General features: G+C 36.8%; 1 protein-coding gene across 1 annotated transcript in view; it reads left to right on the forward strand.

The window, feature by feature from the left end:
* The window catches only part of LOC121374102, a 77,424-nt gene that overhangs the window by 40,498 nt on the left and 24,466 nt on the right, over window positions 1–12,460 (forward strand). The window contains exons 3-5 of the mRNA XM_041501031.1: window positions 1,292–1,451; window positions 6,310–6,343; window positions 6,757–6,892. Coding sequence (XP_041356965.1) covers window positions 1,292–1,451; window positions 6,310–6,343; window positions 6,757–6,892 — 330 coding nt within the window. The remainder of the gene's footprint in view (window positions 1–1,291; window positions 1,452–6,309; window positions 6,344–6,756; window positions 6,893–12,460) is intronic.

Below are 12,460 nucleotides of genomic sequence, written 5' to 3' on the forward strand. Positions count from 1 at the left end.
AACATGTTATGATACGAAACTAAAATGTTAGCTGGGTTTATAATAAGTCAAATAACTATCCAGTTGGAATTGTTATTTATTTGTAATACCAATGTTATATGGTGACATTCTGATATCAACAGACAACATTGGCAGAGAGAAAACCAAATTTAAGTTAGATTTTTTATTAGAATTGTACTATACCTACCAGTATAAGGTTTTTTTTTACGATATATGCTACAATAATTTGTAATCGTTTACGTAGAATTGCAAAATGAAACTTTAGAATATATCAAGACGAAAATATTTTTTGTCTTTTAAAATATATACAAGCGAGCACTCGGCCGACTGAGCTAAATCCATTTGGAGCTTGCCTTCCATGTAACATGTTTGTTAAGAAGTCATTTTTAGGAGATCCTTCAGAATGACGTCATAGACAACATGTGCAAATGTGACAACAGTTAGACAAGACCGAGCCCCCATCACCGCACACATTAGGATTATTGAGCTGTTTGCTCGTTTGTCCGAGTTAATCGTCGCATTCCCTATTTGTTGTTTAATAACTCTTTTAATAGTTCTTATCGACTGCCTAATGTCCACACCCACACGAATAGCGTCCTTCAAGTAGGAGTTGAAGATATTTCTGGACAGTTCAAAAATACACATTAGGTGTCATATTATTATTATTATTATTTTATTAATAGAAAGATTTGTAAATGCCATAAATACAGTGTGTTAAAAAAGGGAGAGAAGTTGGGGGGTTTTTTTTAAGGTGAGAAAAAAGATAACTTAAATGTTCTTTGCATTTTGGTGTTAAGCCAGTGTTTGTTTACATTGTTATTATCTTGATAAAAAAAAACCCACCTGGCAACATTATCACAAAACACGTTTACGTACGCACAGACACGCATGAACATACTTATACGCCCATAGAGACACATAACACACAAACACATGCATACGCATATACTCTGACATACACACATATGCACACATACACATACACACACAGCCAAACATACAAATATACACACATACATACGCACACACACACACACGCACACATACATACATACACTTATGGCTACACAATACATAATCGCATACACACATAAGCTTGTTGTTGTCGTTGTTGTTTAACTAAGAAAGTACTGTTACCATGATTTCATTGTTGTTTAACTAAGAAAGTTCTGTTACCATGATTTCATTGTTGTTGTTGTTTAACTAAGAAAGTACTGTTACGATGATTTCATTGTTGTTGTTGTTGTTGTTCTTATTTAACTAAGAAAGTACTGTTACATTGATTTTGCAGACGACAAAGAAGAAGCGATACCGGTTCTCGCTGCTGCTGGACGACCTCAGCCACACCGACAACGTGGCCTTCAAGACCATCCTCCTCGAGTTCATCAACTGCCTCATCATCTACACCAAGAAGACCGAGGACCGCATCCGTATCAGAAACGAGTTTTACGGTAAGGCATTGTGGGACATTTTATTCTTTGTTTGTCTTCTTTAAGATCATTTTCCTAGTTATTAGGCAGTTAAATATTTTCAGCTGTTATAGATAGTTTAACTAAGACGTTTAATCACTCATTATTTACAATCTGAAACATAAAAGAGTTATTACAGTCAATATGTTATCTTTGTAAAATACAGAGTCCAGTGGATGTTGAGACAAATTCATGATTTCTCCTGTGAATCAGTCATGTGTTTTGTTCAGAGGACAACTAATTGCTTAAATTACCAATGTTGGCAAATTTAGTGGGGTTTTTTCGACGTTTTGGTGTTTGTGGTGACTCCAGAGGGATTTTATGTAAAACTGAAAATCTACGCATAACAAAAATTAAAGTCAGCGACTTTAATGATAAAGCAATTTATAAACAATATAATTTTGCAGCAATATGTGAACAAACACCCAATGGCACCGAATTTTATATGCCATTATATATATATGCGTTAATTTGATGCCCTTTTTTCGTAAAAAGACACAATTTTGAACGTACATGTGATACAATTTGTTGTTTGGATGATATACATTTATATGTTGTCCGTACAAGCTAATCGTTACTTCGATTATTCTTTTGTAACATATTATATTCAGTGTTTCTGTATATTAGCACGAATAAAATTGGGTTCGAAAAAAGAAGTTCAGACACTAATTTAGCTGGGATTGATCAGTCCATATTCTAGTACTCGATGTGTCGTCGTGTTTATTGTATTTAAAGATGGTGCGCAACGTCCACCTTGCTTAGCGGTCACTACGACAGATGCATAACGATTATCATACAGAGAAATGCGGCAACCACTTAATTTATGCAAACACTTCGCACAAAAAGAAAAAGGTTTAGTGTAGGTGGTCGTAGTAAAGAATGCATGGCAACGTCGTTGCTTTGCCAACTTAAATTTGAAATGTTGACCAAAGTAAATGAAGAGTTCTCCTGCTGTGTGTGTGTGTTCTCGCGGCATCAACACCAGAATGTGACAAATAAACACACAAATCCGAGTCTTTCTTCTAAATTGTAGGTTTTAACAATGAAGTCCGTTCTGGTAATTTTGCCCATGTTTATTTGGCCACAGAGAAGTGTTACGGGCGCCCTGTTGACATTGGAAACCCACGTATGTCCATTTAGTGTGACGTGCACGGCTATCGGCCTTGTCTGTGGTTTGTTTCACAAAGCGGACATCGTAAAAGTACAAGGCGTCGACGTTTTACACGGCTTGTGACGTCTGTGTCAAAAAGTGGCAGAACCCTGTTTTGTTGGCCAATGTTTTTATTTTTATTTTTTATTATCGTTTGGTTTACCTGCGATCATCAGGTTCCCTGTTCTAAGTTCCATAAATACACACAAAAGAGAAATAAATATTTTTGAAAAATCTATAAATCTGTCAAAAGAGGAAGGAAGGAAGGAAATGTTTTATTTAACGACGCACTCAACACATTTTATTTACGGTTATATGGCGTCGGACATATGGTTAAGGACCACACAACAAGAGATCTTTTGTATGCACCATTCCAGAGACAGGATAGTACATACTACGGCCTTTGTTACACCGGTTGTGGAGCACTTGCTGGAACGAGAAATAGCCCAATGGGTTTGCTAAAAGAGAAAATATATCAAAATGAATGAAAGTGTTTGTATTCCTTAAGCGACCTTTCAAGGCACGCGTGTCGATATACGTATTACACTACAAGATTAAAGGTTAAACTGGAATGGACAATACGCAAATTTAAAAAACAGAATTGTTACTTAACGTAAGCGTTCATCGCCAGCACTTGACATTAATTTGATGAAGTCTGCAAAGTGCGACCCACGAGGCGAGTGGACGCGTTTAGAATAAAGTCAGTTTATTCCAGGCAGCAGGTTGTTTTAACAGTGCAAATAACAGCGCTAATTACACGGTTTTCACGTCCTGACCTTACTCTTGGGCGTAACATTAGACTGGTGTTCTGCAAACACGTCTTTCCCCGTCAGTTGTTCGCTGGATGTCAATGTATCCTCCGCCACGTTCACTCTAATAGAAGTATAATATTATTTCTGTGACAGTGAAAACTATTGAGATGAACTTTGCCTCTACTTTGCATTTGTCCCACGTATACTGTTTCAAAACACCGTTGGTTTACGCATAATGTGTTTTCTTATTCTAATCCGTGTAAATATTACATATCATGATTGTAAATATAAGATATTCGTTTAACGAGTTGTCAAAGACAAACTTAGTTTCTTTTACAAGATGGAAGATACTTTTGATATGCATATAAACGAACATAAAATCTATGCTATGGTATGTAGAGAATAATGGAACTTTTTTGTTTATCCATTTATCAAAGACACCTTAGTTTCCTTTACAAGATGGAAGATTCTTTTGAATATACAATTAAACAAACATAACCAATGCTATGGCACATAAAGCATAACCTTACTATTTTTTTAAATTTAGTTTATTATGGTGTAAGAGTATTTGTTACTTTCTCCTTTAACAAGAAAAGTGATATATTATGAATTTATTAAGAAAACATACGAATGAGCAGTTATTGAATTTCTTGGCCTACGATTGAGTGAAAACATATTTTATTGCAAATAATATTGATTGAAAACATATTTTATTTTTCCTAATTACAAAAATTAAATTGTACAATAATGGCGACTGCAACTTTCAATCAATAAATCAATCAATTAAAGTAAGCCTACGATTATACACAAAAGAGTCTAGTAGATTAAACTGTAGGACAAATGTAAAAAACATTTGTTTAAAACCAGCAACTGTTCAAGGATTATTTAACGAATACACGGGTGTCATCAGTATATATGCAGTCTGTTCGTGCATATATCTGAAACCATGCTAACACTTTGAATAAAAGGGTTGCCTTGAGAAAATGCAATGTCAGTGCCCATACAACAAATAGTTATAGACGTGAGCTGTTTGCGTATTTTAGGTCGTAAGTTGCAGGGAATAGATACATATTAAAAATGCAATGTCAGTGCCCATACAACAAATAGTTATAGACGTGAGCTGTTTGCGTATTTTAGGTCGTAAGTTGCAGGGAATAGATACAGATTAAAAATGCAATGTCAGTGCCCATACAACAAATAGTTATAGACGTGAGCTGTTTGCGTATTTTAGGTCGTAAGTTGCAGGGAATAGATACAGATTAAAAATGCAATTTAGTCGACTGGTTGAGGGATGTTCGTGACGAATACAGCTCTATTCATCCCGCCATTGTGTGGGTGTCTTGTGTGCTGTGTGTCTGTTTTCTGTTTGGCCGTATTTATAAAGATTCTTGTTTCATGCGCGTTTTGACGGCCAGCCAGCCGGCAAGTTCTTGATAATGCAGATTTCTTTGACAATAATTGAAACGCTGGAGCTCTCTCAGAAACGAAACTTTTCACTTATAATTTAATAATCTTGAATAAATATAAGCAGGTTTCGCATTGCTGAGCATAGGGAAAGCAGGTACGTGTGTTTGTCTAAGATGTATTGGAAGAGCAGACGAGAAAGGATCCCACTAGTGTTAGCCAGGCGGGAGGACATTAAATATTGAGTACAATGGTGTATGATTCATACGCGATTCACCAGCTATATCAGGCACACGGGCGCTACGTTCGAATGACGAAATAGAAAATTTCAATGAGTATGCTTATTCATGTAGGCTCTTGGTAATGTGCGTTATCGCAATGCGACTTGCAGTAACGATTTGTAACATATTATTTGTTGCACTCAGTTTTTTGCTCATTTGTCGTTGTTGAGTGCGTCTAAATTCGTTACGATTTAGCGGTTCTCACAATACGGTTGTCTCTCGTTTGTTATAAATAGTATATGTATATATTTCTCCCATGCCGTTGTGCAACGACCCGCGTGTAAATAAATTCTTGTCTTGTCTTGTATGACACGAATCTCTAATATAAACTTAAGTGTTAGTGACCAGTACAAACGTTACATGAACTAACGCAAACCTATCCGAAATTTGGAAGTTTAATGTGTACTCGTGTACTCCATGCTAATAAAACTAAGCCTGTGGTATCAGGTTTAAGAAACTACGACCATTTAGACATCTGAAATTTCTAAATTTACAATTTATAACACTAAGAACACTCTAGGCCTATTCTCACACATAAACAGATAGGTTAGAGGACGTTCGAGCTAGCAGAGCACAAAGGAGCATGTGTATGGTGAAAATGCATGTAAGCAATCCCGTGTTGCTTTTCGCTGCGAGTAGTCCGTTTGCTGGTAGTGAGTTCACATTCCCTAAAACCAAACATTAAAGGAACAGGCCTTAGTCTTTAAACTCAACAGCATAGTTTTCGCTATTAGAGCCGTTTATGATCACTGAATCAAGCATTACTTATATTTTATTCTTTAGATTATCCATTCCCGTAGAACCGAAGTGTTTCTGATCATCCTGGTGTTTCTAATAAAAAACAAAATGCATTTTTCATATTTTTAAAAATGCACGTGCATCTGAGAAGTAGCAGTTTACTGATTGGCTTTAACGTCACAGTCTCTTCTTTCACTCTATTGTAACTTTATCCAAATGAGTTACAGGTTTGTAAATTAACTAAACTTGGTGTCCATTGTTTACGGGTTAAAAGTAGCGTCTGCGCCTTTAATACATCTATATATGTTAGACACCAAATAGCCGTATTTTATACTGTACTGGTTAGTTACAGTCCTCAACATAACCTATGCTGCCCCAATCCACCTCTAGAGCTCTGTTCAGTGGATTCAGATATACTTCTAGTGTTATATGGGGTATGGACAGCTCCAGGAGATGCTTTATTGACGCAAAAGATGCGGTTTTCATTAATTTTTATATTCTTTTATTTATTGCAGGACTAAAGTTGCAGGAGGTCCTGAACAAACTCAAGTAAGTAGGCTTTGAAACGACTATAATCCACTTGATTCACTTTTGTTTAGTACGAATACCCTCATAAACCCGCATTTACGTCATATAATTATGTTCAACAACTAAGATAACTTTCAAAAATATCAACTCGGTAAGTTTCTGAATGCCCAAAATATTTTTATTCTTCATTCTTAAACGAATTCCAGTGTCACTTCAATAGTATAATTCTATAGCTAGTATCTGAAAACAATTAGTTATGACCCTTTCTCCAAGACACGTTAAGCATTACAAATTTGTAAATGTAACAATATTGGCGTTAGTTGAAAATTAACATGGCTTGTAAGACATCTTATACTGTTGATGCGCCTGTGTGCCGGTGTTGGTGGGGTCTTTGTTTTTTTGCCCTGTTCACGCCGCAGTGTGGTTGTTCACAGGAAGGAAGACGACCCGGGACTGGTTCTACAGATCGAACTCTTTGATGAACACAAAGCGAGTGATGAGGAACAACTTCCCGGGAGAGGTGTCGACATCAGCAGCCCACTTGACGTGTTCTATGCTGTTTACAAACAGGTAAATACATATAGTATATCTCCAGATGTTTACAAACAGGTAAATATATAGAGTATATCTCCTGATGTTAACAAACAGGTAAATATGTATGTTATATCTTCTGATGTTTACAAACCGGTAAATATGTATAGTATATCTTCTGATGTTTACAAACATGCAAAATCATATATAGTAAAATAGTAAAACTCCTTATGTTTACAAACAAGTAAATATATATATCTCCTGATGTTTACAAACAAGTAAATATATATAGTGAATCGCCTGATGTTTATAAACATGTAAATATATATAGTAAGTTGTATGCTGCTTGCAAATAATTAAATGTATATAGTATATCTTGTGGTGTTTACAAACAGGTAAATAATTATGTATAGTTTCTAAGTGGATCTTATAGTGTAACTGTGTATATAGTATGTCGTATGCAGTCTACAGACAGATGAATAAATACATACAATTTGTTAGAAGCTGTTTACAAACGGGTAAATATATACAGTATGTCACATGCTGTTTACAAACAAATAAGTATCTATAATTACGTCATAGATTTGTTAAATTTGCCGTTTACAGAAATACGCGAGTCTGTGTGTTTTGTGTGTACGTGTATGTTTCTACATACGCATGTGTGTGTGTGTTCGTCTGTGTTTTGTATGTACGTGCATGTTTGCAGATACGCATGTGTGTGTGTTCGTCCGTGCGTGTGCACTGCTGTGTATAATTACCTCATTACCGTGCGCACTCGCCGCATGGTACGTTGTAACCGTGTGTTATATATCGCTGCAAACACCGTTGTTTTGTATTTCACAAACAACATTACAAAGTGTTTATATTCATGTTTGGACGCCTTTATCCAAACAGCCATGTTTTCGCCTGTTTAGTAACCACCTTTCTTGTAACAGCTAACTTGTCCCACCATGATGATTCCATACAGCTTCCATTGAAATCACGCTGAAAGCCGTTATTATATAAAAGACGCTTCTGGTCGTGTTTTGTTATTATCATTTCTTCAAATATTCATATACCTTCAAAATTTGCCAGAGTTGGGGTCAGGCAGGGTCGCATTTTCTAATATCCCAGTGAACACTGGTGTATACGTCCCTGTGTTTAGCGGTTGCTCGAACGTAGCTCCTGGTGGTACCACTATGATTTTATTGTTCCGTTTATAGACGATAAGAATAAGACGAGTATGTTTATGTAGACAGATATCACCTTAAAAAAAAAAAAAAAAAAAAAAAAAAAAAAAAGAAGCAAAAGAAAACTCCCCTGATATTCATTGAATTGAATTGGGTGGCAGGAGTATCCAAGATTTATGACAATCCACTGAAAATGATAAAGAACAGCAAGCCTATGTCACTGTGGTTTTTAGACCAAACTAACAACGCACTCGGTTGGGCGCATAACTACTGTGTTCAGAATCAGTTTACGAAGTCAACGATCATTGCTTATGAAAAAAACCCTCGACAGTTTTCAATATTTACCTGTCACATCAAATATAATTACTTTGGGACTTCAGCTTATTCCATTTAATGCAAGAAAATGCCGTGTTGTCTCAAACAGTATTTATTTAATGAAAATACATATATAAATGTTTTAACTAAAAAAAGAGGTGAGGATTTGGCAACTAGAACATAATCTCATATAAAGCCGTCTTGTCTTTGCTTGATGCCGACGTGGCATTCTTTACAAGCTTAAGACTAAACTTGATGATACGCATTTAAATACAGACCCACAAAGCCAGTCATGAGAGATTCCAGTAAGTACTGATGCACCGAATGCGAAATTTGTTCCCTCGCGGGACAAGAAACGAAAGGAATGTGCGATTTATGTTTACACCCCAGCACATTGTTAAGTCGTTGGCGGCGACATTGTGTCTGAAATATTTGTTCCTGTCACTCGGTCTAGAAGGTGAGGGAGACATTTTCCGATGAGGACAAAGGCACTGGGAGTCTGTAGAAAGTGCATGCTTCAACCATAAGCGTATGGATATTTAATACTGTAAAAGTAACAGCAGTATAAAGTTAAAGTGTGTTTTGTTTAACGACACCACTACAACATATTAATTTATTAATCATAGGCTGTTGGATGTCAAATATTTGGTTAGTCTGACATATACTCTTAGATAGGAAACTCATTACATTTGTCCATTGGTAGCGACGGGTCTTTCTTATGCACCGTCCCATAGACATGATACCATATACCACAGTTTTTCATATACCAGTCGTGGTGTACTGGCTGGAACGAAAAATAGAGAGATTTTGTAGCCATGTCATGTATTTGTCAATATTACTATTAAACTGACCCGCCCCCTCAGCAGCAATATTTAAAAATAACCAAAGACCCTTTCCCCCCTCCCCAACCCAAACTGAAAAAAAAGAGAAAAAAAAATAAAAAAATAAAAAGATGTTAATGATTGATTATTCAACATTATTGTTTCATCATCAAGAGTTAAAGTTTGTTTTGTTTAACGACACCGTTAGAGCACATTAATTTATTAATAATCGGCTATTGGTGATTCTGGTATATTATCTTAGAGAGTCACTATCAAGCTATTTGTAAGTGGTTCGGGGGTAGGGGTTTCGGTCTCAGATATTGACCTGTGCTGGACCCTCGTCATATGAATCATACCCAAACTTACGGAGTTGGAAATCAGTTGTCAAGAAAATACTACTCGTGCGATCAAACTTGATAAGATTTGGCGCGGTCTGTACAGAAACCTGTAGAAATCGCGCCGTGGGAAAGTCAGTGTTTCATTTCAGTGTTGTTAGAGTTTTGTTCCAAACAGAAAACACTCATTAAAAACAGGCCGAAACACGGGTGGAAACAAGATAAGAACTAACTCACATACATGCTTTGCTGTGTTTTCACAATAGCCAAATAGTGAGAGTCACGCACTGCTTATAGAACGAGACTTGAAATTGGCGTGGGTCGAATGCTGATATCGCAGATACCACCGCCCTTTCACCGGGCCATTTCGTTTTCTTGTTAATATGGATCACGAGTCAATTATGTTTCATAGTATAGATCATAACTAATGATGCAGGGGGGATTATTTCTGGGCTTGTTAGTATATAGTTTGTGATTTATGCCTGTGTCCTGTGTTCTAGCAAGCGAGAGAATGGGTATCATAGGCGTACGGGCTCCCATTTTTGTATGGCGGAGGGGACAGACTGATTTTTTCCGAATTAAACGACAAACGGATATATATAGATATAGATATAGATATAGATATATAGATATAGATATAGATATAGATAGATATAGATATATAGATATAGATATAGATATATAGATATAGATATATAGAGTTGGAAACGAATCTCTACGCATTTTTACATTGTGGGTAGAATAATTAAAGTAGATAGTGAAAAAGTTTCGGGCAAGCTGATTTTGCCCGAATATTTCTATCTTTTTTAGCCTAAATTTAGAGATTTAATCCAGCCCTGGGGTCAGTTGTCCCCTTCCCCCGCCCCCATGTTTCGTATTCGTACAAGGGGTATGGGTTGGGAGAAATATTTTTATATCAATTATTGTTCAAATTTTACATGTTACCAATCATCATTTAAAACTGCTGTATCATATTATATATGATAAAATCTGCCTTGTGAAAAAAGCGTTTTCCCCCTCTACATGACGACAAGGGTTGTGCACTTTGTTGATGCATATCGACGTTATAATTAGCATAATTTACTAACTCCTTACCCTGAAGGAAAACGGTTAACTACGACTGTAGTGTGCTACAACTAAATAACGAAAGAACCGGGTTAAGCACAAAAACGAACGGAGCAATTTTAAAAGAGAGAAAGCGGCCTGGCAGTTATGTATCGTGTGACTGATCGGTGAAAAGTGATGTATTTCTCCGACTGTAATCGCCGTTTGTCCATTGTTCAAACCGTTTATGTTGTGCAACGATTGGAAAATGCGTCTTATTTCATGACCTACTGAGCACAAAACATTTACTTTGTTAAGAAATTACTTTGTCGCTTTGTAATGACACAGCAGGGTAGAAAACATAATCAGATATCAGCGGTCATTGTTCGATTTTGGGAGTTTTGGGGGTTGGGGGGGGGGGGGGGCAGTTGAAATGATTGACTGTTCCGCCTCAATAGAGAAGAGGACGAGTCATTTTTTAAAAATATATATATACTTTACTTTTTCTCTCTGTTTTTTTTTGCCAAAGGAAGCTTGCGTCACGTGCTTTCTTCTCACCATGTTGTCGCATCACTAATCAGCGGGTCGCACCATCATGCTAGTCGTGTACACAGACTCGCCATTGTGGTTCGTCCCATTCGGTATTCCCCCCATTGTGGTGCGCCGTACTCTGTATTGCCGTCCACCGTCGTCGAGATTATGCAAGTGAATAAACAAGTGTCATTTATTTCCTCATCACGAAGACATAACACATGTAAAATCGTTGGAGCACTCGGGTTAAATGAAATACCCAGGGTGTGTCGCACATAACCTCGTGTTACGCCGTTTGCGATGCACAATGGGGACTGGAGATTCACTCAATGGCTTACAGTCGGCTGGGTAATTTGTGATGTATGTCGCAATAAAAAACCAAACATTCCGAAATACACGACGACATCAAAAGGTGTTAAATTTTAAAATTGCATACCACCTTTCCCAGACACAACAAACAAGAGATTGTGTGTACATAATTATAATCTCGTGTTTCTACCCCAATGCTCGCGACAAACATTTATTAGTTCCAATAGGCACAATACATCAATTAAAAGTGCCATAAGACAGTTTTATGCCAGATAAAAACTGTTCGGACTTGATTTTTAAAAAATAAATAATATGGGACGACACCTGAAATTTAGCTTTTAGAATTCGGTTCCTAACCCTGTAATATTATATTTGATCAGTCCGTCTACATTAAGTATATCAGCGTTCTAGAAAACCTAACTCAAACAATGCATTTGGGTGGTGTAACCTTAATGTTTATATGTAGCACTACATTTTCTAGTGCTTGATAGTTTTTACACTCGCGGATCATTTGTTAGTATTATCATCTTGAACAGTATCTGTTACTGCCATGTTGCATGCATGGTTTTATATCATACACTTTACAACTGTTTGAGTAATTCCATATTATATCGTTATAGTTGCCTCTTTAAAATTTTATGAATCGATTTTGTTAATACTGTGGATAGTAATTTTCCATGCTCTCTAGTCTGTTCGGTATGTACATTACGTACGTAATATGTATATTAAAATAACGAAGCGTTTTAACGAAATGCTGCATCTGTAGAATACAAGGACGGGACGTAGCCCAGTGGTAAAGCGCCCGCTCGATGCGCGGTGGGTCTGGGATCGATCCCCGTTGGTGGGCCCATTTGGATATTTCTCGATCCAGCCAGTGCACCACGACTGGTATATCAAAGACCGTGGTATGTACTACCCTGTCTATAGGATGGTGCATATAAAAGATCCCTTGCTGCTAATCGAAAAGAGTAGGCCATGAAGTGTCTCTCAATATCTGTGTGGTCCTTAACCATATGTCTGACGCCATATAACCGTGAAATAAAATGTGTCGAGTGCGTCGATAAATAAAACATCTTCTTCTTT

This window comes from Gigantopelta aegis, chromosome 6 (genome assembly GCF_016097555.1).
Source record: "Gigantopelta aegis isolate Gae_Host chromosome 6, Gae_host_genome, whole genome shotgun sequence".
Taxonomy (NCBI): Eukaryota; Metazoa; Mollusca; class Gastropoda; order Neomphalida; family Peltospiridae; genus Gigantopelta; species Gigantopelta aegis.